Source organism: Panthera leo, chromosome B3, assembly GCF_018350215.1.
Source record: "Panthera leo isolate Ple1 chromosome B3, P.leo_Ple1_pat1.1, whole genome shotgun sequence".
Taxonomy (NCBI): Eukaryota; Metazoa; Chordata; class Mammalia; order Carnivora; family Felidae; genus Panthera; species Panthera leo.
The window spans coordinates 32502669-32530304 of NC_056684.1; the positions used below are offsets into that span (position 1 = coordinate 32502669).

Below are 27636 nucleotides of genomic sequence, written 5' to 3' on the forward strand. Positions count from 1 at the left end.
ACAAATATAAAGAAATATATTTGCATAATTAAACTGTATGCGTAAAACCTACCAGCAGTGTGGGTCCTTGGGAAATGAAGAAATGACCTGATATAACGATGGTGAGAACAAGATACCCAGATTCTTCACTGGAGTCAAAAACCTTGAAAAAGAAAAAGTGAAAGAAATGTGCATAAGACAATACACTTCTGAAATACCAATAAATGTATAATATCTTCTCACACTGAGCTTCCTACTCTGAACATTTCTTTTCCTTCTGTTTAATCTGTAGGGGCGCCTGGGTGGTTGAGTCTGTTAAGCTCCAACTTTGGCTCAGGTCATGATCCCGTGGTTCATGACTTTGAGCCCTGCGTTGGCGTTTGTGCTGATAGCTCGGAGCCTGGAGCCTGCTTCAGATTCTGTGTCTCCCTCTCTCTCTGCCCCTCCCCCACTCACACTCTATCTCTCTCTCTTTAAAAAAAAATAAACATTAAAAAAATTTACAGATCTGTAATCATTTACTTATCATTTCAAGTTTCTCCTCTATAGGGGCTAACAGTCAGCTTTTAAAAAATATAACTAAAACATATATTTTGAAATGAAAAGAATACTACATTAAAAATAAGGAGATGTGGGCCCTAAGCCAACCACTTTTCAGTATCATTTTAATTAGTCATTAATTATCTTTGAGCCTCAATTTCTTTTCTGTAAAATGGGGATAATGCCCTACAGTGTTGCTATGAGACTTCAGAGTCCTCCTTTCATCAGCCATACAATCCATTTTTATAATCCCTCAAAACCTGGTGCTTTTCTTTGCATGAACTTTAATTTGTCAATGTCACTCTTAAAATATGGTGCCCAAAACTGACCATAATACGCTTGGTGTGGTCTAACTATCTCCTATTTTTTGCACTAATGCAGCCTACAATCACATTAACTTTTTGAGGGGGTAGTCCCATTTGAAGAATGATCTGATATCAGCAAAACTTCCTGAAACTTCATCACTTATATTGGTAAATCAGACTTTCATTTTCATCTGAACCTAAATGTAAGACCTTGCATTTATTCTCATTATATTTTATCTTGTTAAATTTGGTCCATAGTTTTCGTAGGGAGTTGAGGCAATGAAATCAAAATGTCAAGGAGGATATGACTGACAGATACAGACTAGTAGAATTTGGGTCTTAAGTGGCTACCCTGTATAGGTGGTTTTCATACATTGTAAGGTAAACATCCTTGTAGAAATAATAAGATGAAATTATGGATTCACCTCAATGCTCAAAGCTCAAAACAATTAACACATATATATCAAGTATATCTTTATGCGGTTACTACCTTCTATTGAGAAATAATGTTCTTATAGTTTCATATGTGGGGTTTACAGCTTTAATGCTATATTTAAACTTAAGATTTCCTACTGAGTTTCCTCTAATTCACTTTAAATTCCAACCTTAAAAAAACTTGAAGGATTTTTAGATGTCAAGGAAGGTATGCTAAAATCGAAACTTCAGTGGTTGTTATTCTGCCTCTTTTCTAGTATTAAGAATTCAGCTATTTGTATGATACTCTTCCTGCCACAGTTTAAATAGATTATCTTTTATGCTTCATGACCACTTAAAACCACATGGATAGCTAGGAGTCAAGAGGAGCTTTCAAAACTAGAGCCTGGTCAACAAATGCTTTAGGAGGCAATATGTTAACATGATAGTTTATTTTTTTTAGAAATGTAATATACACCCTGAAAATACCCCCCAAAGTGTCCAACACTTAAGTGTACAACTCAGTGAATAATGATAACGTCAACATATAATAATTACCACCCAGGTGAAGAAACAGAACATTGCCAGCCTTCCAGAAGGTACCCTAGTGCTGTCTCCCAATCACTACCTGCTCCTTCTCCCCCTAACACAGCTTGATTTCTAACACCATAGTTTAGCTTTATTTATAAGAATAGAATCATATAGAAAGAATTATGTCTGGCTTCATCAGTGTTGTTGCATGTACCCAGTTCATTCATTTTCATTACTGTACAATACCATTCTATGACTACACCACAATTTATTTTTTCATTCTCTTGTTGATCAATATTGTTTTCCAGTTTAGGTCTACCACTAACAATGCTGTTATGAACATTTTTATATATGTCTTTTGTTGGGTAGGAACACTCACTATGGAGACCCCAATTCTTTCCCAATTATTTTATAAGTTTTTCAAGTAGTGACTAATGACTTCCAAGAGAATCCCAGTAGACTACTCCCCTGGGCTCCCAATTGTTACATCTAATTGCCCACTCATTATTTCCACTTAAAGCTCCAACAGTCATTTCAAAATTAACAGCTCCTAATTCCAAGTCCAAACCCTCCATTCATTCATTTATTCATTCAATATTTACAAAGTGTTGAGCAAGTGACATCTGTTGCCTATCACCAGGAGTAGAAATCCAACCATTTCTGCCCACTGCATTTTGGTACTGGAGTCACTATGGAAAACACAACACAGTCAAGTACTGGATGGAACAGCACTTTACTCACATACAGAATAAATAGAGCAAGATGAGCATCAGTAGTGGGGGTCAGTTCCCCCTGGTGGGGGAGAGAGAGAGCAGGTCCCTCTCAGCAGCCATACAGAGCAGTTGGCCTGTTCTCAGCCCTCTGGTGCTGCAGCAGAAGGACACCATTCCCTCCCCCAAAGGGACAGATACAGCAGTAGGGTTGGCTGGGTGCCATATAATACTTAAGCAGAACAAAGGAGCATGGGCTATGAGGACTCTCCCTTGGTAAAGGAAGTGTTCCAGGCTTCAGACCCATTCTTAGGGTCTTGGCCGAAAGGGGCTGAAAGACTACATGCACAAAAGACTGCCTTCCCAACACAAAACGCATACCACATACCAGGCTGTTGTAGGTATCTGACTCCCACAGTTTCACATCAAAGAATATAATTCTTATGTAAATGGTGGAATCATTCTTAAATCCTCTCCTTTCCTCATATCCAAATCAATCCATCAGCATATCCTTCATGTCTATCTTCAAAATATTCAGCATCCAATCACTTCTCATGGGTCTGGTCTGAGTTACCATCTCCAGTTGTATTAACATAATAACCTCCTAAATGGCTTTCCGTTTGTGTTCTTGCTCCCCCTCCCCACACAATTTATTCTCAATAAAGTAAGCAGAGTGATTTTTTTTTTTTTTTAGAGTTTATTTATTTTGAGAGAGTGGGAGGGAAAGTGTAACCAGGGAAGGGCAGAGAGAGAGGGAGACAGAGAATCCCAAGCAGGCTCCATGCTATCAGCACAGAGCCTGACAAGCGGCTTGATCCTGTGAACTGTGAGATCATGATCTGAGCTGAAATCAAGAGTCAGACACTTAACTAACTGAACCACCCAGGAGCCCCCTCCAGAGTGATCCTTTTAAAACCTAAGTTAGATCATGTTATTTCCAGCTCAAAGCCCTGCAGTAGCCCTGCATCTCATTCGGAAACTCATGCAAAGTATTCTACAACCCAGCCCCTACTGCCCCTTTGCTCTCATCACCCTTGGGCACTCTGCTCCATCCACACTGGCCTCCTTGCTGCTCTTTGAACCTACTAGGAAAATTCGTGATTATAAATCTCAGGGCTTTTTCAGTCCTGTTCTATCTAAAATTCTCTTATATTCACATAACTCACTCCTTCACCTTCTTCAAGTCTTTGCTTAAATGTCACCTTTTCAGGTAATACCTTTCCTGACCATCCTACTGAAAACTGCCACCAATTCCTCTCATTGCCCAAACCAGATGGCTCCTATTCCTTTTTTCCAGCTTTGCTTTCCTCCATAGTTATTTCCATTTTTGTTACTTTATATTTACTTGTTATCTACCTATTTTCTTTAAAACGTAATCTGAAAGTCAGAATAAGAATAAAAAGGGAACAAAGAACAGATGGGACAAACACAAAACAAATACCAAGATTATATACTTATACCCACCCTATCAATGATCGATCACATTAAGTGTAAATGGCTTAAATACCCGAATAAAAGACAATCTAACAGGACAAAAAGGTATGACTATATCCTGCCTATACGAAATGCATTTTAATTTATTTTATTTATATTTTAATGTTTATTCATTTTTGAGAGAGACAGAGTGTGAGCAGGGGAGGGGCAGAGAGAGAGGGAGACACAGAACCTGAAGCAGGCCCCAGGCTCTGAGCTGTCAGCACAGAGCCTAATGGATGCTCAAACTCACAAATTGTGAGATCATGACCGAAGCCGGAGTTGGAGGCTCAACCAACTGAGCCACCCAGACACCCTGAAATGCATTTTATTTTTTAAAACGTGTATTTAGTTTTGGATACAACAATACATTAAAAAAATTATTCACCACGACCAACTGGTTTTTATACCTGGGATGCAGGCCCAGTTCAATATCCACAAAACAATCAATGTGATTCATCACATCAATAAAAGAAAGGACAAGAACCACATGATCCTCTCAACAGATGCAGAGAAAGCATTTGACAAAATACAGCATCCTTTCTTGATAAAAACTCTTAAGAAAGTAGGGATAGAAGGATCATACTTCAAGATCATAAAAGCCATATATGAAAGACCCATTGCTAATATCATCCTCAATGGGGAAAAACTGAGAGCTTTCCCCCGAAGGTCAGGGACAAGACAAGGATGACCACTTTTGCCACTGTTATTCAACACAGTATTAGAAGTCTTAGCCTCAGCAATCAGACAACACAAAGAAATAAAAGACATCCAAATCGGCCAGGAGGAGGTCAAACTTTCACTCTTTGCAGATGACAGGATACTCTATATGGAAAATCCAAAAGATTCCACCAAAAAACTACTAGAACTGATCCATTAATTCAGCAAAGTGGCAAGACATAAAATCAATGCACAGAAATCGGTTGCATTTCTATACACCAACAATGAAGCAACAGAAAGAGAAATCAAGGAGTTGATCCCATTTACAATTGCACCAAAAACCTTAAAATACCTAGGAATAAATCTAACCAAAGAGGTGAAAAATCTATACACTGAAAACTATAGAAAGCTTATGAAAGAAATTGAAGAAGACACAAAAAAAGGAAAAATATTCCACGTTCCTGGGTAGGAAGAACAAATATTGTTAAAACATCAATACTACCCAAAGCAATCTACATATTCAATGCAATACGTATCAAAATAACACTAGCATTCTTCACAGAGCTAGAACAAACAATCCTAAAATTTGTATGGAACCACAAAAGACCCCGAATAGCCAAAGCAATCTTGAAAAAGAAAACCAAAGCAGGAAGCATCACAATCCCAGACTTCAAGCTGTATTACAAAGCTGTAATCATCAAGACAGTATGGTACTGGCACAAGAACAGACACTCAGATCAATGTGACAGAATAGAGACCTCAGAAACGGACCCACAAACATATGGCCAACTAACCTTTGACAAAGCAGGAAAAAATATCCAATGGAATAAAGACAGTCTCTTCAGCAAGTGGTGCTGGGAAAACTGGACAGTGACATGCAGAAAAATGAACCCGGACCACTTTCTTACACCATACACACAAAAAAATTCAAAATGGATGAAAGACCTAAATGTAAGACAGGAAGCCATCAAAATCCTCGAGGAGAAAGCAGGCAAAAATCTCTTTGACCTTGGCTACAGCAACTTGTTACTCAACATGTCCCTGGAGGCAAGAGAAACAAAAGCAAAAATGAACTACTGGGACCTCATCAAAATAAAAAGCTTCTGCACAGCGAAGGAAACAATCAGCAAAACTAAAAGGCAACCAATGGAATGGGAGAAGATATTTGCAAATGATATATCAGATAAAGGGTTAGTATCCAAAAATCTATAAAGAAGTTATCAAACTCAATACCCAAAAAACAAATAATCCACTGAAGAAATGGGCAAAAGACATGAATAGACACTTCTCCAAAGAAGACATCCAGATGGCCAACCAAAACATGAAAAAATGCTCAACATTACTCATCATCAGGGAAAAACAAATCAAAACCACAATGAGATACTACCTTATACCTGTCAGAATGGTTAACATTAACAACTCAGGCAACAACAGATGTTGGTGAGGATGAGGAGAAAGAGGATCTCTTTTGCACTGCTGGTAGGAATGAAAGCTGGTACAGCCACTCTGGAAAATAGTATGGAGGTTCCTCAAAAAATTAAAAATAGAACCACCCTACAACCCAGCAATTGCACTAATAGGTATTTATCCAAGGGATACAGGTATGCTGTTTCGAAGAGGCCCATGCACCCCCATGTTTATAGCAGCACTATCAACAATAGCCAAACTATGGAAAGAGTCCAAATGTCCATCAATGGATGGATAAAGAAGACGTGGTATATATACATATATGTATATACAATGGAGTACCACTCAGCAATCAAAAAGAATGAAATCTTGCCATTTGCAACTACGTGGATGGAACTAGAGGGTATTATGCTAAGCGAAATTAGTCAGAGAAAGACAAATATCACATGACTTCACTCCTATGAGGACTTTAAGATACAAAACAGATGAACATAAGGGAAGGGAAGCAAAAATAATATAAAAACAGGGAGGGGATCAAAAACATAAAAGACTCTTAAATATGGAGAGCAAACAGAGGGTTGCTGGAGGGGTTGTGGGCAGGGGGATGGTCTAAATGGGCAAGGGGCATTAAGGAATCTACTCCTGAAATCATTGTTGCACTATACGCTAACTTGGATATAAGTTAAAATAAAAAATTAAATAAAAAATTAAATGAAGAAGGGGCGCCTGGGTGGCGCAGTCGGTTAAGCGTCCGACTTCAGCCAGGTCACGATCTCACAGTCCGTGAGTTCGAGCCCCGCGTCGGGCTCTGGGCTGATGGCTCGGAGCCTGGAGCCTGTTTCCGATTCTGTGTCTCCCTCTCTCTCTGTCCCTCCCCCGTTCATGCTCTGTCTCTCTCTGTCCCAAAAATAAAATAAACGTTGAAAAAAAAAATTTTTTTTAAATTAAATGAAGAAAAAAACCAGAATGAGAAAAATAAATAAAAGAAGAATCTAAAATATCAAAAAAAAGTGTTTATATTTTTGAGAGAGACAGAAAGACAGACAGAGCACGAGCAGGGGAGGGGTAGAGAGAGAGGGAGACATAGAATCCGAAGCAGGCTCCAGGCTCTGGGCTGTCAGCACAGATCCCAATGAAGGGCTCGAACCCACGAAATAGGAGATCATGACTTGAGCTGAAGTTGGACGCTTAACCGACTGAGCCACCCAGGCACCCCACATTTTAAATATAAAAACATGAACAGGTTAAAAACAAAAGAGTGGGGAAAATATAATATCATGCGAATATTAGTCAAAAGAAAATTGAAGTATCTATATTAACATTAGGCAAGAGTATCAAAAAGTATAGAGAAGGTCATTTCATTTTTATTGATAAAGGAGTAGGTTAATTAAGAGACATAATTATCCTAAACATTTGTGTCTCCAATAACAGAGCTTAAAAATACATGAAGCAATAATTGATAGAACTGTAGGGGGATACAGACAAATCCACAATTACATTCAGAGATGTCAATACCCCTCTCTCAAAAATTGATAGAACAAGTACATAGAAAATCAGCAAATGTATATAGTAGACTTGAACAACACTATCATCCAACATAACCCAATTGATATTTATAGAATACTTCACCCAATACCAGCAAAAATACACATTCTTCTCAAGTGTACAGAAAGCATTTACCAAGACAGACAAAATTCTGGGCCATAAAACAAGTCTTGGTGAATTTATAAGTATGTTCTCTGAGCACAATTAAACTAGAAATCAATAACAGAAAAATCTCTGAAAAAAATCCCCAAATATTTTGAAACTACGTAGTATATTTCTAAATAACCCATGAGCAAATACAAAATTAAAAGGGAAATTAGGAAGTATTTTGAAATGAATGTAATTCACCATGTTAACAAACTCAAAAAGAAAAACCGTATGATCACCTCAATAATGACAGAATACAGAAAAGGCATCTGACAAAATCTAACATCCATTCCTGATTTAAAAACTCAGCAAACCAGGCATAGAAGGAATTTCCTAGAGCTGACAAAGGGCATCTATGAAAAACCTACAGTTAACATCATACTTAAGAGTGAAAGACTAAAAGCTTTCTCTCTAAGATAAAGAACAAGACAAACATTAGCTCTCACTACTCCTATTCAACACTGTCCTGGAGGTTCTAACAATTGCAATCAGGCAAGAAAAAGAAATAAAACACCCAGATTGTAAAGAAAGACGTAAAACTGTCTTAATTCACAAACAATAGGATCACTTATGTAGAAAGTCCAATTGATTTTCCTAGAATAAATGAATTCTAGAAAGGTTACAGGATACAAGAGCAATAAAGGAAAACTAAATGTATACAAACTAGTAAAGAACAATTAGAATTTGAAATTTTAGGGGCACTTGTGTGGCTCAGTCAGTTAAGTGCCCAGCTCTTGATTTTGGCTTCAGGTCATGATCTCACAGTTCATGGATTTGAGCCCCATGCTAGACTCCATGCTGACAGCGTGGAGCCTACTTGGGATATTCTCTCTGCCCCTCCTGCACATGCACACACTCTCTCTCTCTCTCAAAATAAATAAACTTTAATAAAAAAGAATTTGAAATTTTAAAAATATCAACATTTATCACAGCATCAAAAATATGAAATACTTAGGGATAAATATGAGGAAAAGTGAAAGACCTGCACACTGAAAATTGACAGAAATTTAAGAACATGTAAATCTATGGAGTGAGACATTTTGTTCATGGATAGGAACATCTAGTATTGGTACAATGCTGAGGCAGGCAGAATAATGGCCCCTCAAAGATTTCCATGTCTTAATCTCTAGAACCTATGATTATGCTTTCTTATGTGGCAAAGGAGACTCTGCAGAGGCAATTCAAGTTAAGGATCTTGAGATGAGAGAGAGCCTGGATTGTCCAGGGGGCCCCAATATAATCACAAGAGTTCTTATAAAGGAAAGAGGAGGCAGAAGAGTCAGAGAAGGAAATGTGATTGATGGCTTTTGAACATGGAAGGTAGTACAAGGCAAGGAATTCAGGTAGCCACTAGAGGCTGGAACAGGAAAGAAAAAGATTCTCCCCTAGAGCCTCCAGAAAGAATGCAGCCCTGCTGACACCTTGATTTTAGCCCCATAAGACCTATTTTGACCACGAGAACTATAAAAGAGTAAGTTTGAGTTGTCATAAGCCACTAAGTTTGTGGCAATTTGTTACAGCAGTAATAAAAATTCTAAACTCTTCTGTAGAGATTAAAAACACCATATATCAAGCATTTCACTAGGTTAACATTAACAAAGTACTACCCACTATACACCAATTTCTTTTATAAATATTTAGGAAAGAAAAAAAAAAAAACATGGCAAGGAATGTCCCTGACCTTGAGCTTCATTCATTCATTTGTTTATTCAACAAATATTTATTGAGCACCTACTAGATGTCAAGCGTTTTTTTTGAAAGATGTGATACATCACTGAACAAAATATTTGTTGGCTTCATGGAGCTAATGTGGGATGGGATGCTGGGCAAGGGTAGAGACTACAATAAACAAGTATAATTAGTGGCACTCTAAGGGTGGGATGTTGAGAGCAGTCAATCCTGGTTCAGGCAATAAGGGAATGCTTTGTCAAGAATTTATAAACAATAGTCAAACTGACTAACAAGCACTCTGCTTTTTACTACCACCACATGCCCACAATTCTAATCAATGTCACTGAGAAAATACTCCTCCCTGAGAAAAGTCTTTTGTTGGTCCTAGTTCCAAACAACTGCTACAATTACTGCTAAGTTTAAATAACACATATGTAAGCTTCAAATTATCATATTGTTATTACTTATTCTTTAATAAACTTGGTCTTTTACGCATTCATTTGGAAAACTCCCAGTTATAATGTTGGCCCACATAAATGCAGACTTAACCACATACATTTGTTTCAAGAATAGCTCACAAAGATTTGAAATACTTCAAGCTTGTTTAATGCAAAGTTCTTGTCTCCAACTCTTTCTTAGGATGCAGTTTACTTCAAACCTGTGGTACTATGTCCTTCTGCATTTACACTAGATTCAAAATAAACAATGATAGCATACTGATTGTAAAGACAAAAAAACGGATTTAAGTTACTCAAAATCTGGGACCTCTTGGTATTTAGATTTGTGTTTAAAAGTGTGTTTTAAAAAACTATAAGTGCAACTAATAAGATGGAACATTTTGTTGAAGTGCAAATTTTAGCTCACACTAAAAGTATTTTACTAAACTTGAATAATAACTTTAACATTTTAAATTATTAAATGTTTCCAAACTAAAGAACAAAAAGGAGAACAAAACAGCAATTTTATCATTAGTTGCTTAGATTGTACCATTGGAGATTCAGGTTTTTTAATCATTTGTTAGTTTGTGGGTGATTAATTACATAAAGTATCGGCCTCTAACCAAAGAATCAAAGTTCAGTTAACAAGATGTAAAAACAATTGGCTAAGGAGTTATGCTTTTTTCCTGTCTTATACTATAATGTGTATTTCCCTTTTCTCATTGATTTTACTGCCATGAGGATAATAATGAAGCTCAATAGAAAAATTTACTATCTACAAAATAAATGAACAATTTCATTTGTGAAAATTTTATGAAAATAATGTCATCATTTAGGGGAGTGGCGTGTTAAAAAATTATCCACTCCAGGGGCACCTGGGTGGCTCAGTCTATTAAGCATCCGACTTCAGCTCAGGTCATGATCCCATGGTTCATGGGTTTGAGCCCCACATCGGGCTCTGGGCTGACAGCTCGGAGCCGGGAACCTGCTTCAGATTCTGTGTCTTCTTCTCTCTCTACCCCCTCCCCCACTTGTGCTCTGTCCTCTCTCAAAAATAAATAAACATTAAAAAAAAAAGTCATCCACTCCAGGGGCGCCTGGGTGGTTCAGTCAGTTAAGCGTCTAACTTCAGCTCAGGTCATGATCTCGTGGTTCATGAGTTTAAGCCCCACCTCAGGCTCTGTGATGACAGCTCAGAGCCTGGAGTCTGCTTCAGATTCTGTGTCTCCCTCTCTATCTGCCCCTCCCCTGCTCGTGCTCAGTGTCTGTCTGTCTGTCTGTCTCTCTCTCTCTCTCTCTCTCAAAAATAAATAAAAAATGTTAAAAAAAAATTATCCACTCTGGGTGTCAAATGCTCTAGGCACATCAATTAACATAATAAATAAATAATCTAGTATATCAGAAAGTGCTAGGAGGTAGGGAAATAGTAAAGCAGGGTCAAGAGAATAGGAGTGTAAAGACAGGGCATGAAAGTTACAATATAAATATGTGGTCACAGTAGGCATCATGAGAAGGTGAGGCTTGAGCAAAGACTTGAAGGCATGAGAGGGTTACACAAATATCTGGGTATATAATACTATTTTTCAAATATTTGTTGCAATCCTTCATCTAAAAGATCTTAAAAGTATGCTCATACATTCTGAAATTGTCTAATTAGAAGTTTCTAAGGAGTCAGGAAAAACGGTAGTTTGCATCCTTACAGTCTTTCCTTCCCAAATCCAAACCAAATACCAATTACCTTTCCTTGAGCAGTTATTAATTTTTTTAACATTTATTTATTATTGAGAAACAGAGAGAGAAAGACAAAGCATGAGCAGGGGAGGGGCAGAGAGAGGAGGAGCAACAGAATCCAAAGCAGGCTCCAGGCTCTGCCCGGCACAGGGCTCAAACCCACAAACCACGGGATCATGACCTCAGCCAATATCACTTAACTGAGCCACCCAGGCACCCCACCTTGAGCAGTTATTAAAAATCAGCATCCAGGGGTGCCTGGGTGGCTCAGTTGGTTAAGCATCTAACTCTTCTTGGTTTTGGCTAGGGTCATGATCTCATTGTTCGTGAGTCTGAACTCCACATCAGGCTCCATGCTGACAGTACAGAACCTGCTTAGGATATTCTCTCTCCCCTCTCTGCCCCTCCCCCACTCACATGTGTGTGCATACACTCTCTGTCTCTCTCAAAATAAGTAAAACATTTTTAAAGAAAGAAAGTAAGGAAGAAAGGAAGGAAGAAAGAAAAAGAAAGAAAAGTCAGCATCCAGGGGCACCTGGGTGGCTCAGTCAATTAAGTGTCGGACTGTCGGGGCTCTTGATTTCAGCTCAGGTCACAATCTCATGATTTGTGAGATCCAGCCTGTGTCTGGCTCTGCACCAATAGCACAGAGCCTGCTTGAGATGCTCTCTCCTTCTCCTTCTCTCTGCCCCTCCCCTGCTCATTTGCATGTGCACATGTGCGCACACTTTCTCTCTCTCTCTCTAAACAAAAATAAAACAAAAACTGGTCCCTTATCTTTTATTTAAAAAAAAATTTTTTTTTTTAACGTTTATTTATTTTTGAGACAGAGAAGGACAGAGAATGAACAGAGGAGGGGCAGACAGAGAGGGAGACACAGAATCTGAAACAGGCTTCAGGCTCTGAGCTGTCAGCACAGAGCCCAACACGGGGCTCGAACTCACGGACCGTGAGATCATGACCTGAGCCGAAATCGAATGCTTAACCGACCAAGCCACCCAGGCACCCCTGGTCCCTTATCTTTTAGAGGTAATTGAAATAATCAATGAAATGGTATGCTGTCTGAGATTTCCTTCAAAATAACACAATGGACACAGGATATAGATGAAACCAGATTGGTCATGAGTTGATAACCACTGAAGCTGGTGATACATACATGTGAGTTTACTATACTCTTTTATCCCTTTGATTATGTTTGAATTTCTTTATAACAAAAAGTTTTATAAGAGCCTTCCATTTTCTTTGTTGAATAGGTAGAATTATGGTTAAGGAAAGCATTTAGCTTACGACAAAGCACAGGAACACTACATGCAGTGTCCTAACTCTACAAATTCCAAATATCATAATGCCTAGTATAATCCAGGCATCTGAGAAGAGAAATTACTTATTTCTGGTTCTTGGGAAATATTTTTAATGAGTGATGATTTAGCATTTTACTGAAATGTTCACATTAGCACAATACGGAAAGCTCAAAGAAAAATGTTATCTCTAATGACCAAGTCATCAGAGAAAAAGACATTAATTTTAATTTGTCAGAGAGAACATTTATCATGTTCACATCTTCTCTTCTTTTTAGTTTCTAACCTAAATGTGGCTTAAGATTTAGGTCATCAAAAAAAGTATGCACGGTATTGGCACAAAAACAGACACATAGACCAATGGAACAGAATGGAGAACCTAGAAATAAACCCATGCATATACAGTCAAGTAATATTTGACAAGGGATCCAAGAATACTCAAGGGAGAAAAGACAGTTTCTTCAATAAACGGTGCTGGGAAAACTGGATATTCACATGCAAAAAAATGAAACTAGTATCCCATCTTGCATCACTCACAAAAATTAACTCAAAAGGGATTGAAAACTTAACTGTAGGACCTGAAACCATAAAACTTCTAGAAGAAAACACAGGGAAACAGCCCTTTGACACTGGTCTAGGTAATGATTTTTTTGGATATGACAACTAAAGCACAAGAAACAAAAGCAAAAATAAACAAGTAGACTACATCAAACTAACAAGTTTCTGCATAAAAAAAGAAACGATTAACAAAATGAAAAGACAACCAATGGATAAGGCAAAATATTTGCAAACCACATATCTAACAAAGGGTTAACATCCAAAATATACAAGCAGCTCATATAACTCAATAGCAAAAAAGCACATAATCCAATTTTTAAATGTGCAAAGGACCTGAAAAGACATTTTCCCAAAGATGTTCAAAAGGTACATGATATAGGGCTCAATATCACTAACCATCAGGGAAATATAAATCAAAACCACAGTATGTTATCACCTCAGATGTGTTAGAATGGCTATTATAAAAAAGACATGAAATAACAAGTGCTGGCAAGGATATGGAAAAAAGGAAACCCTTGTACACTGTTGGTGGGAATGTAAATTCGTATAACTATGAAGGAGAACAGTAGAGATGTTCCTCAAAAAAAAACCAAAACATTAAAAGAACTACCACATCATCTAGCAAATCCACTTCTGGGTATATATCTGAAGAAAATGAAATCACTACCTTAAGGAGATATCTGCACCTCCATGTTTACTGCACCATTATTTACAATAGCCAAGACATGAAAACAATCTAAGGGTCAAGAGACAGATGAAAGGATAAAGATAATTTGAGACTTATACATACACAATGAAGTATTATTCAGCCATGAAAAAGAAGGAAATCCTGCCATTTGAAACAATATGGATGAAACTTGAGGGCATTATGCTAAGTAAAATAAGCCAGACACAGAAGGATAAATACTGCATGACCTTACCTACATGTGAAATCTAAAAAAAAAAAAAAAAAGCCAAACTCATAGAAACAGAAAACAGATTGGTGGAGAATAGAGGCAGGCAAAATAGGTGAAAGTGGTCAAAAGGTACAGGCTTCCACTTATAAGTTCTGGGGATACAATATACAACATGATGACTACAGCTAACAATACTGGATTATATATTTGAAAACTGCTGGGGGTAGAATCTTAAAACTTCTCATCACAAGGAAAAAAATGTATAACTATGTAAGGTTACAGATGTTAACTAAACTTACTGTGGTAATCATTTCACAATATTTACATATTTCAAATCATTATGTTGTGTATCAAAAACTTAACGTTATATGTCAATTATATCTCAATAAAACTGGGGGGGGGGAGGAGGTTTACATCAACCTGGCCTCTGTCTATTGTGGTGTTTTGACATCAATACAATAGGATGCACTAAGATATAGAGCCTATCTATTACAAGCTGGTTTTTCAGGCACAGTTTATACATTGGTTAAATCAGATACATGCATATTTTTATATTCTAATACTTTATATGCATGTATTTGTGCAAGACTGCACTATAACACTAAAGTTAAAAAGAAAACAGTTAAAAGAAATATATGAAAATATAGAAAAATATTTCAAATATACTTAGATGAAAGGTTAAAACAGCATTACTCTTCAGATGTGACAAATTATGTACTTGATTAAGGGTTTGTTTTTTTTTTCCTGCTTTTGAGGCCCCTCAGAAAGTGTCACAGTTGTATATATTGGCCCTAAGGAATTTATGCATTACAAAATATGAAAAACATGCAAAACTGCTAAGTAGGCTATCAGCTGCTTCCCTCTTGGTAGCTAAAGTGCCTCATAAATTATTTCAACAAACTAGTAGAGTATATATGCTAATGAAAGTGATCCTGCTACATACCCATTACCAAACTATAAAATTCAGTGTTTTTGCTGTTTCATAGAAATGCTAAGTGTTAATAGTAACAATAAAAACAATTACAACAGCATAACACCCAGAGCAAAAACAAACAAACAAACAAACAAAGTAATGATACATACCTATTGCCACACAGCAATTATGCACTAAATAACAGGGTGGTTGTTTTTTTTTTTTGTTATTGCTATTGTTATTAGAAAATGCCTTTGAGTTCCAACCAGGGAACCTAGGAATAAAGCCTTCATTTTTTAGCAGTCTCCAGATTCAGAAGAGAAGAGTGTGTGGCAGACTTCTAGCTATTTTCTAATATCCATTTTCCTTTCTACATGGTAATAGAACTGCTGGGTTTTAGCTGGACACATGATCTTGTGGAATACAGACTACATATGCCAGCTGCCCATGCAGTTACGATGGCCTCAGGTCCAAGTCCTGGCCACTGTGCCGTAGGAGGTAGTATCATGCGGCAGCTTATGGGAAATCTTCCTTAAGAGACAGCATGTGTATATCCTTTAACTTCTTGATCCCTTTCTCCACCAAGCTGTCTGGAGTATCAATTCTATCTTGGACTATTTGACCATGGCCACACGGGGCAGAGGAACAAAACAGGCTCCTCAGTTCCTAACACTGTGGAGTGTCATACCAGCCCTGAACTTTTATGTGGAGAATAATAAACTTTCATCTCATTTAATCCACTGTTATTTTATATTTTGTTACTCAGAGTCAATATCAATTCTAATTAATACAAAACATAACTGTTAACTCTTTAAAAGAAGCAAGCTGCATGAAAGAATAATAACTCTCAATGATATTCCTACATCTACATTAAGAGAAAATACCAATGTAGGAAGCAGCAGTGTACAACAGAATGAGGACTGGCTTGTATTAAGACTTGAGTTTTAGAACGAATTCTTCTACTTCCTACGTAAAACCTCTGGCAAGCCATTTAACCTGGGCAGGCCTCAACTTCTTCTATAAAATGGTAGTAAGACAGATCTAAAAAGTTGTGAGAATTGGAAGAGGTTTATGAAAATACTCTACAAATTGTAAACAGCTATATAGTATCAATTACTTTGTCAGTTATTCCTTCTTCCCCACCCTTCCTTCAGAATTGGAGCATGAGAATGGACTGCAGTACATAAACATAACCTGGAGCATCACCCCCAGAGACTGGTTCATTAGGTCTAGCACAGGAACCACAAAACTGCATTTTCAGCACGTACCCCAAGACACTGTTGAAAGCAATGTGCCCGTTACACCTTGAGAAACACTGCTCTATGATCAGGCGCTACCCATCCTTGTTATCCTGTGCTTGATGCTCTGTTATTTTAAGAGCGTGAAGAGGGGCGCCTGGGTGGCTTAGTCTGTTAAGCATCTGACTTTGACTTCGGATCAGGTCATATCTCACAGCTCATGGGTTCGGGCCCCACTCGGGCTCTCTGCTGTCCGTGTTGGGGCCTGCTTTAGATCTTCCGTCTCCCTCTCTCTCTGTCCCTCCCCCACTGGCATGTACTCTCTCTCTCAAAAATAAATAAACGCTAAAAAAAAAAAAAAAAGATCATGATGAAACATAAGGACAGCTCCATAGCCTCTCCAGTGCCTCACTAAATGCTAAGTACCCAGTAGATAATTTAATAATATTTTGTTGAATTGATGAACTGAAGTGGAGAATGACAAGGTAGAACCAAATCAAATGACCCACCATTTCAGGCCAACAAAATAACAGGGACCGAATTTACCTTCCTGCCTGAAACAACTAAAAAAAACAGGGCAAATTAGAGGACACAACAGTTTTCAAGACACTGGATATTAGGTAATAAAAAACATGATTCCTGAGAAATAACAGGAAACAAAGGGGAGCCTTACAACTGCCTGGAGAGAGTTTCCAGGCCAAAGTAGAAAGATGAGGAGCCCAGGCAGAACCAGGTGAGGTGTTCCTGAGTTGAGGGAATAGAGCTGTGAGTGCAGGAAGGACAGTGTGGCTACAGTTCACAGGACAGAATTACCAGAGAAAGAACTCCCAATGCCTGCAGAGACTCAACTCTTCAGCATGTATGTGTGTGTGTGAGGCTGGGCAAAAAAACACCTGAAAGGATTTAAGAGAACAATCCAGAGACCTCACATAGGGCAGGGGATAGTGCCTGTTCTCATCAGCTCAGGTGAAAACCTTCATAATTTCTCATTGGGTAGGATAGTCCGAAGAGTTTTGCCTCAGGTGTGAGGAAAAAATTAGCCCTAGATCAAATGCTGCTCTGGTCCCACCTGACAAAGCTTTAAAGCAAGACCTGAAAGGATCAAACTGTTTCCAGATAACTTATCCCAGAAAAGTCAAGAATATTTATAGGAATACAAAAATATCCTGCATCCAACAGGGTAAAATTCACAACATCAAGCATCCAATCAAAAATTACCAGACATGTAAAGAAGAACTACTACTTTGCTATTTTAAAAATAGTTTTCTTGGGGTTTTACTGAATCTTAAATTTTCCTTAAAAAAAAAAAACTGTCATTTTTATCATTTTCACCCTGTGTGTTAATCTCAAAAATCCCTCATCTACATAATTGAACTGTTATTCCCCATATGAAATATTAACTCTTCAAAGATAAACAGCATAGTGGTTAAAAGCACAAGCTTTGGAGGCAGAAAAACCAGACTCTGAATAAACTCTTATCTCTGTTCCTGGGCAAGCCACTGAACCTCTCTGAATTTTGGCTTACTTATCTATAAAATGGTATGATAATATTTGCTTCATAGGACTTCTATAATACATATACCAAAGTAAACACTTAATAAACAGTAGCTATCATGTCATAATTATCACATCATCATAAGGAAAGTTTAGAAAAATTAGCATACACTCAAACATTTACTGAGGAACTATCATATGCTAGTTAGTATCTAGGCACTAGGAATACAATGGGAAAAAAAAAAAAAAAAGGCCACTATAGAGAGGACCCGAAGTATATTTTATGTTGAATCCACATTTCGTAGTTCATCTCAAGTACAAACTTCATATTCTGTTTCTTAATTTCTAAGTAGGGCAATTATTTTAAGTTCCTCCTATAAAAATTAAAGGTTGATTTTTTTTCCCTTTGAAAGGGAAAAAATAAGAAATTGTCAGGTTCAACCAATTAGGGCATGTCTAAGAAATCCTGAAATCTGAAAAACGTGGTAAAACTTTAATTTAAAAGGAACCTACAATTAACACCACCTTTCAAAATTATTCTGAAATTAGTAGAACAAATTATATTCAGACGTAAAATACACAAAATGGACCAATCTGTTATTGTGATAATCTTTTCAGAAAGGCTTGGGCTAACAGACATAAGGATTTAAAATCAAGTTCAATGGGGCACCTGGGTGGCTTGGTCGGTTGAGTATCTGACTTCGGCTCAGGTCATGATCTCACAGTCTGTGAGTTCGAGCCCCGCGTCGGGCTCTGTACTGACAGCTCAGAGCCTGGAGCCTGTTTCAGATTCTGTGTCTCCCTCTCTCTCTGCCCCTCCCCTGTTTATGCTCTGTCTCTCTGTCTCAAAAATAAATAAACGTTAAAAATAAAAAATAAATAAAATAAAGTTCAAGTTTGTATTTCATTTGCTCATTCCACTTAAATGACAGATGGCTTAAATATTAACCCCATTAACAAAACATCTGCACTTCCATTATGAATCTACTTGCCTTACTTCATAACTCCATAAATTCATTTTATTAATTTTACTGTATGGTTGCCCATTTCATTCAAGGTCTTCTAAACCCTTGCCTCTCCAAGTGTGGTTCTATAACCAGAGCATCAGCATCACCTGGAAACTTGTTAGAACTACAGAATTTTATTCTGCATACCAGACCTACTGAGTCAAATGTGCATTAAAAAAGAATCCCCAAGTGAGTTCTTTTTTTTTTTTTTTTTAACGTTTATTTATTTTTGAGAGACAGAGAGAGAGCACGAGTGGGGAAGGAGCAGAGACAGAAGGAGATACAGAATCCGAACCAGGCTCCAGGCTCTTAGCTGTCAGCACAGAGTCCGATATGGGGCTGGAATCCATGAACCCTGAGTGACCTGAAGTTGGATGCTTAACCGACTAAGCCACCTAGGCACCCCCTCCCCAAGTGATTTTATGCGCAATGAAACCTGAATGGCAAAGTTTTAAATTCTTGATCTTTTTCCATACTTTTTTTTTTTTTTAACAGTATTACAAAAGTTTATTTGCTTCCAAACACTGATTGACTTATCTCCAGATAGTAACTCTTCATCAAGAATAATTCAATTCAGGGGCGCCTGGGTGGCTCAGTCGGTTGAGCGACTGACTCTTGGTTTCAGCTCAGGTCATGATCTCACGGTCTGGTTTGTGAGTTCGAGCCGCATGGGGCTCTGTGCTGACAGTGCAGAGCCTGCTTGGGATTTTCTCTCTCCCCCTTCTCTGCCCCTGCCCACCCTCAAAATTAAAAAAAAAAAATTTTTTTAAAGAGTATTTAATTCAGACAAATCCAATTGATATACATATATGAGATGTTCTCTATATAGTATTTATGTCTCAGACTTGACCTCCCCTCTCAACCATGATTTCAAGTCTTAGAAGACTTGCTGTACTATCCATATTTTCTCGAGTCAACATTTTTGTGAGCATTAGCATGTGGCCACTGTGACAAAATCTTCTCTGTAATTAAACAACTATATAGAACAATACCAGATCAGTTCCCCCCATAATTTCAGAAAAAAATGAAAAATTCAAAATAATTTCAAACAAGGTTGAACTTGTTTCCTAGGTTCCCTAGGGGGAGGGAAAAAAAAAAAAAAAGAAAGCTCCCTAGGGAAAAGACGACCAGAATGATTCTATCCTCCACAATAATATATTTTTATGCTTTACCTAACACAAATTTTTTCTGCAGGTACCACATAGTTTTAAAATAAGAAATTCACATGGGACTTAGTACAGTTCTTTAGATGGCTCATCTTTTATTATTACTATTACACAATAGTCACAGTGCACATAAAATAGAACAAATCTTGTTTTCTCTTTCGCTTTTCCAAAAAGAAAAATGACAGACCTAGGCTGAAACTGATCACAGCAGGTAGGATGCTTCAGCACAGATTCAAAGGAAGGTACAAATGTTCAGTTTTCAAAAGCACTGCAAAAGCCAACTTCATCTCTTGTCACTGGAGCTGTGGCTTTATGCCAAACATTTGAGAACTGTTGAAAAGTGCCATTCCTCATAAGCAATTATGAAGAGCTTTGCAAAAAGAAGGGAAAAATAACTGCAATAACAATGAACTCCTTACAATAGCCAAATGTCCATGGCCTCTGGGCTGCAGAATAAGAATCCAAGAGTTACCCATGTACATCTGAGCCAACGCACCCAACACGGATGCCTTGGGAGAAAGAGTTTGAAGGGGTGTTAAGAGAAGGTGTGAAGGAATGTTATGGGCAATTTCAGAAATTAAATATGTCCTCAAACATGCCCAGGTTTTTTATAAGACACAATTATAGATCAGTCATCCTTCTATTTAACTTTACTCATGCCTTTTTGCATTTGCAGCCTATATAATTTTCCAGAATATAGACAGCATTCTACAAGAGTACAACTAAGTATTGAACTCCCTTTTTATGGCCCTAGATATATTGATTTCAAGCTTTAAGTAGTGTCCCTATAGCTATAATATTCAAAAATTTGGCGAACAATTCATTATGCCCCATCTCTACTCTCATCCACAGCCAAGTCTCTCAGAAGAATGATCTAGGAATGTTAGCTCCACTCCCTCACCTACCTGTCACTCTTCAACCCACTGCATCTGGTTTGCACCACTTCACTCCACTGAAACTTCTCTTAGTAAAGACCATAAGGACCTTCATGTTGCTAAATCCAACAGACATCCCTTTGTTATCATTTTTCTCTACTTTGCAGCATCATTCAACAAAGTTCACTGTTCTCTCCCTCTTAAAACAACTTTCTGTAGCTTTGATAGACCTGCTTTCTCCTGGGTGCCTCCCAACTCCCTGTCCCTTGTCAGTCTTCTTTAGGGACTCTGTCTACCTGACCTACAAATGTTGGACTATCTTGGGACTTGGTCCTGGAATTTCATGTAATCTCATAACTATAAATACCATCTTCATGCTGTTGACCCACCTTCAGCCTGATAACATATTTACATCTCCAACCCAGATCTTTCTTCTACACCAGTATACCCAACTACCTACTCAACATCTCCACATGAGTGTTTCATAAACACATTTAAACTCAATACATCCAAAACTGAAGCCTTGGATCTTTCTCTCACTGTTCCTCCTCCAATGTTCTCGATTCCTTTACCATTTACCCAGTTGCTCCTGCTAGAAGCCCAGAAGTCCTTTACTCTCACCACTCCTACCCAATCAAGCTCCAAATCCTATCATTTTGGCCTCCAAAATATAGTTTCAATATGCCATTTCCCCAACCTCACTGTCATCCTCTCCAACACCCCCTCCCACTCTAGTCATCATCACCTGCCTGCTGCAATGGCATTCTAAGTGATCTTCCTGAATCTACTCATATTCCCCTTCAATTCTGTCTTCAGACTTCAGCCAATGATCTTTCAAATATGAAGATTCTCCTACTTAAAACCCTTCAGTGGCTTCCAGCTTGTTTTAGGATAATGTTCACAAGGCACCTGTATACCTCTCCAGACAATCTCACCTCATGCTATCATTCCCTTTGTCCTCTAAATACCAGCCTTCTTCTTTTCTCCATACATTATACATGCTGAGGTTTTCCAGGTGTAGGACCTTTGCATTTGCTGCAAACTCTACCTGAAATATCTGTTCTTTTACTCTTTTCCTACCCATTGCTACCCAAATCACACTACCATACGCATGCACAGGCACAATCCAAAACTTCAGGGTCCACAACTAAGTCAAACCAGATCGAAAGGAACTGAATGATTAGCAACGCTTGGCGTTAAAATATACCAAACATACCACCACCACAACAGAAAATAATAATAGCAAACCCTTCTATAAATGTATAAGGCACTGATTTAAGTAATGTATATATGTTGACTTATTCATTGCTCACAACAGCCTTATGAAGTGGTTACTATTACTATCTCTATTTTAAGGTAAGTTAAATAAGGTACAGAGGGGATCCATAACTTAACCAAGGTCACAGAAATTCAGTGGCAAAGCAAGGATTGAAATTTAGTCCTTCTTCTGTGGGAGTGCTTGACTGCCTGTAGCGTGACAACTTGGTTATGGACTATTCAACCATTGCTTCCACATAAGGGATATGGAACCGGTCTAATAATTACAAAGTTATTTGGATAAATACTGTGTCCTCCGCTAGACTGGAAACATAAATGAGGGTAGGGACCATTTCGATCTTGTTCACTGATGATATATTCCCATCGCCCTGAATAAAATCTAACACATAATTGACGCTCAGTAAATAATCTATATTAAATATATGACTACTCCCTTGCATAATTATTTTGAGAATGTATTGGGCCCAAACATGAGATATTAGATTTTTTTTTCTGTTAGCTGTAGCCATTCCTGTCAGTCCCGCGGTGTCCCCTCCTCCTGCCTGCATGGCATTCGAGGACTGAACCCTGCGTGGCATCCCCGGTCTACCCTCCCTCCCCCACCTACCCCACGGGAGTGAGCGCCTCGCGGCTTTTCCCTCCCTCAGCCCTCACCTTCCATGTGAGGGAAGAGGCTGTCCCCGCGCCCTGACCAGGACCAGGAGGCTCTCCGGTGCCTGAGGGCATGAAGCGTCCATACCGCTGCAGAGGCCATTGGGTGGCACCTCCTCCCGGGAACGCGAGGCCTGCAGGCTCTTTTCCCGCCTCCGCCATGTTCAGCTTCCCGACGTGCACTGCAGGCGGGCACCTGCCAATCTGCGCAGCCAACCAATCAGGAAGCGAGACGGCCCAAAGCCCACCTCCCCCACTGGTGGAAGCCAATGGACGGGCCCGAAGACTCCTGCATGCTTCTGAGGCTGTGGGCACCCGAACTCTTGTGACCTTCTCCTCTTCCTTGGCAAAGCGGAGGTAGTAACTTCCACCTTGAGGAGGGGCTGGGACGCTAGGAGATAGTAGTTGGCCTCTCCTCTACATCCTTGAGGCCCTCACCTTCCCTCAGGCCGCCCGTGTCACGGTCCAGCCCCTCAGACTGGGACATTTCCGAAAGCTGGTGGACTCCCTGTAACTTCTACGCGCTGAGACTAGGCCCGCTGACCGAGGCTGCGTGGACAAGTATATTTCCCTTACTCACAGCAGCCTTTCAGATGACAGTGTCCCTGCCCACCCCAAACCCATCACAACACAGCATCAATTCCACCCGCCGTTCAGGAAGTAAGGCTATTTTCTCCTCGTTCTGTGGACATACTCCCTCCAGACCCTTAAGTTCTCTCCAAAAGAGAGAAGCAAATAGGTAGCATGCTGCAGGCAATAAAAGATGTGCCTCAATCAAACAGCAGGTGCAACTAAATGACAGGTCTGGGTGATTTAGAGTCGTTGACAAAGCACTTCTACGTCTGTTATTTCATTTGCCCTCCCAACAACCTTGTGAATTAAGCAAAAAAGAGATTATTGCCCCCCATTGAATAGATGGGAGGCAAAATAAGGCCCTGAGGGTCAAAGCGATTTGCCCAGGGTTACACAACCAGAGCAAAACTGTGGTCTCCACAATCTCTCCCAAGTGTCCACCCCACTTGCCAAGATTTTAGGTAGTCACCGAGTCTGTGTCAAGTCAGAAGCAGAGTATACAGAGGATGGAGACTATGTTAACCAAACACATAAAATAGAGTTATAATGCAAATAATTTTTTAACATTTATTTATATTTAAGAGAGAGAGAGAGAGAGAGAGAGAGAGCAAGCGGGGGAGGGGCAGAAAGCCAGAGACAGAATCTGAAGCAGACTCCAGGCTCTGAGTTGTCAGCACAGAGCCTGGTATGATGCTTTAATCTACAAACCCCGAGATCATGACCTGAGCCGAAGTCAGTCGCTCAGCCAACTGAGCCACCCAGGTGCCCGGTGCAAGTAATTTTTTTAATGTTTATTTATTTTTGAGAGAGAGAGAGACACACACAAAATCTGAAGCAGTCTCCAGGCTCCAAACTGTCAGCACAGAGCCTGATGTGGGACTCGAACTCACAAACGGTGAGAGATCATGACCTGAGCTGAGGTCGGATACTCAACAGACTGAGGCACCCAGGTGCCCCACATATAATTTTTTAAACTGAATGTCAAAGGGTAGTAAATGGATAGACAATGGTTGGAGAGGTGGTAACTTATTCATCCTTCAAAGCACCGATTAAATACCCACAGTGTGTCTAGTCACCCTTTGTTTACAGAAATGGTTAAGGCATGCATCTAGCCTTCTAGGACCTCAGCATCTTATAAGAAAGATGAGAGGTACCCATGATACCTGATAGCTACTGCCACGTGAAAGGTACAAAGTATGTTCTCTAAGGATTCAGAGGAAGAATGGCAGTGGCATTTCAGTGTGAACTTGAAGGGTGAGAAATTTTCCCAAGGGAAGACAGAAGAAACTGGAGGGCAAGTTGAGGAGCAAAGTTTCAGGGGTGAAGATAGTGACATAACCAGCTAGAGTGCAAGGTGTTTTAAGGAAGATGAAGCCACAAAGTTGAGTTGGGCCAAAGAGCACTGAACAGCAGCTTAGGAGAGTGAATTTTACTTGGTAGGTGATAAGCAGCTTGGAACGTGTGTGTAGGGGAGTGACACTGTTATAATGGTGGTCTAAGGCAGGCTAATTTTTGGGGGGCATACAGAATAAATTGCATTCAAGGCAAAGGATATATGTTACTTATCTTTCCATTAGCCAGTAGAGCTTGAAAGGGTCAGATTTCAGAAACTGTTTCTGAAGGTCCTCAAATGACACAGCACTACTGCATTTAATGTAGTAGTGAATAGTTAGAAATTTGGTTGGAATCCCAGTTCCACCACTTGCCAGCTGTGTGACCTTGGGGAAGTCACTTAACCTCTCTGTAAAATAGGGTTAGCAAATACAGGGCCACAGGAAGGATAAAATAAGATCATATGAGGGAAAATACTTGGTAAGTTACAAAGCAGTACACATGTTGGTGCTTTCTATTTGCAGGGTTAAAGTGACTTTCTGTGGGCTCCCTGTAGGCAGGAGGATGAGAATGGGAGCCTGACATTCGGTCTCAGAGGCACTCACCTTCCAGGTCCAGGGCTGTGGATGCTGTCAGACACCCTTCACAGGAGCAGATGGTGCTCACAGTTGGGACCCTGTCAGTGCCCAAGGACACCCAGGGCCCTGCTGGGTTCCCACCTGCAAGCTCCCTTCCTAGACAATGCACCTGTGCTTGAGCTTCTGGGGCCACCAGTGTCTGCCAAGAACAGATCATGTCTGCAAAGGGAGATATGAGAAAGCCACACCACAATGCACAGAGGCTCTTAAAAACTTATGATATTAACAAATGCGACTCGAGCATTCAAAAAGTCCCAGATGCTGTGCTAGGTGCTGGGGATACAGTAGAGAACAAACCAGGTATGGCTTCTACCCTCCTGAAGCTTACAGTCTAGCAAGAGGGTGGAGGGAGTTGGGGAGGGGGTGCAGAACACTGAGCAAATTACTCCATATTTTTAATGGTCATTGTATTTTCTTTTTTAAAGATAGATCTATAATATTTATTGAGGTACAATTTTATACAATGAAAGCACAGATCTTACATGTTCAATTAAGGAAGTCTGGGCACCTACATTCGGGTAATCACCATCCAAAAAAAAGATATAAAACATTTCCAAAAGCCCCAAGTTCCCTTGGGAGTGCCTTGTTCTTGTCAATCTCCAACTCCCAAGAGCAACTGTTGGTCTGTTTTTTATCACTAAGGCTTGGCTTTCCTTTTCCTGGACTTAACATACATGAAATCATACAGAATGTACCCTTTTATATGTGCTTCCTTTGGTCAGCATAAATTTGTCTTTTACCTTCATCCCGTGTTGTTATGTGTATCAGTAATCCATTCCTTTTTAGTGCTAAATAGCATTCTATTGTATGATTGTGTTGTAATTTGTTCTTCACCTGTTGATGGTCATTTGGGTTGTTTTTGGTGCTCTTTTATTTTTTTATTATTATTTTTTAACATTTATTTATTTTTGAGAGACAGAGTGAGACAGAGCACAAGTAGGGGAGGGGCAGAGAGAGGGGGGCGTACCCAGAATCCAGAGCAGGCTCCAGGCTCTGGCCCTGAGCACAGAGCCGGACGTGGGGCTAGAACTCGTGGACCACGAGATCATGACCTGAGCCGAAGTCGGCTGCTTAACCAACTGAGCCACCCAGGTGCCCCGTTTTTGGTGTTTTTTTAAAGCTGTTAGGAATATTTTTTGTACCAGTCTTTTTCGGAGATATGTGCTGCCACTTATATTCAATATATACCTAGGAGTGAAATTGCTGTATTCTAGGGAGATGTATTTTTTTCATATACAAAACTGCCAATGAGGGGCAGCCTGGGTGGCTCAGTCAGTTAAGAGTCTGACTCTTGATTTCGGCTCAGGTCATGATTTCACAGTTTCTGAGATCGAGCCGCACATCCAGCTCTGCTGACAGTGCAGAGCCTGCTTGGGATTCTCTCTCTCCCTCTCTCTCTGCCCCTTCCTCACTCTCTCTCTCTCTCTCTCTCAAATAATAAATAAGCTAAAAAAAAAAAAACTGCCAAAGAGTTTGTGACAGGGGTGCTTGTACAATTCACACTCCTTAATAGCAAAATATGAGAGGTCCAGTTGTCCTCGCTGACCTTTGCTATGTCAAGTCCTTCTGGCTCAGCAACTCTAGTGGATATATAGTGACGTCTCATTGTAGTTTTAATTTGCATCTCCTTGATGATAAATAATATTCAGCCCATTTCCAATGGCTTACTGGCCATTTGCATATCTTATTTTATGAAGTGTCTGTTCAAATCATTTGCCGTTATTCATTTGTAAGAGTTCTTTACATAGTCTGGATATAAGTCTTTTGTCAGATATACGTGTTGAAAATATTTTTCCCGTGCTGTGATTTGTCTTTTCATGTTCTTCATAATGTTTTTCAAAGAGCAGAATTATTTAATTCTGAATGGAAGCAATTTATTAATCTTTCAGGTGCTTTTTTTTCTTCAGTGCTTTGTGTGTCCTAAGAAATCTTTGCATACCCTAAGGTTGTTCACATGCTTTCCTATGTTTTCTTCTAGAAATTTTATGGTTCCAACTTTTACATCTAGGCATATGGCCCTAAATTGTTTGGAGGAAATGAAGTAGGACTTAAGGTTGTTTTTTTTATGCAGATATGTAATTAATGTTAGATAGGAACAACCTTTTACCAAGGACTGTTGGAAATTGGCATATAAATACCCCAATCTCTTCATTCCTTAGGTGGGATAAC

General features: G+C 39.2%; 1 protein-coding gene across 5 annotated transcripts in view; it reads right to left on the reverse strand.

The window, feature by feature from the left end:
- The window catches only part of REC114 (REC114 meiotic recombination protein), a 173398-nt gene that overhangs the window by 83049 nt on the left and 62713 nt on the right, over positions 1–27636 (reverse strand). For 3 of the 5 annotated variants that reach the window (XM_042941461.1, XM_042941458.1, XM_042941460.1), the window contains exons 1-2: positions 22928–23092; positions 53–142 (exon numbers count right to left, since the gene is read on the reverse strand). In XM_042941461.1, the coding sequence (XP_042797395.1) occupies positions 53–142; positions 22928–23086 (249 nt within the window). In that variant the 5' untranslated portion in view covers positions 23087–23092. Of the gene's footprint in view, positions 1–52; positions 143–22927; positions 23093–27636 lie in introns of those variants that run through there. The other 2 variants (XM_042941463.1, XM_042941462.1) reach the window with 1 other exon arrangement.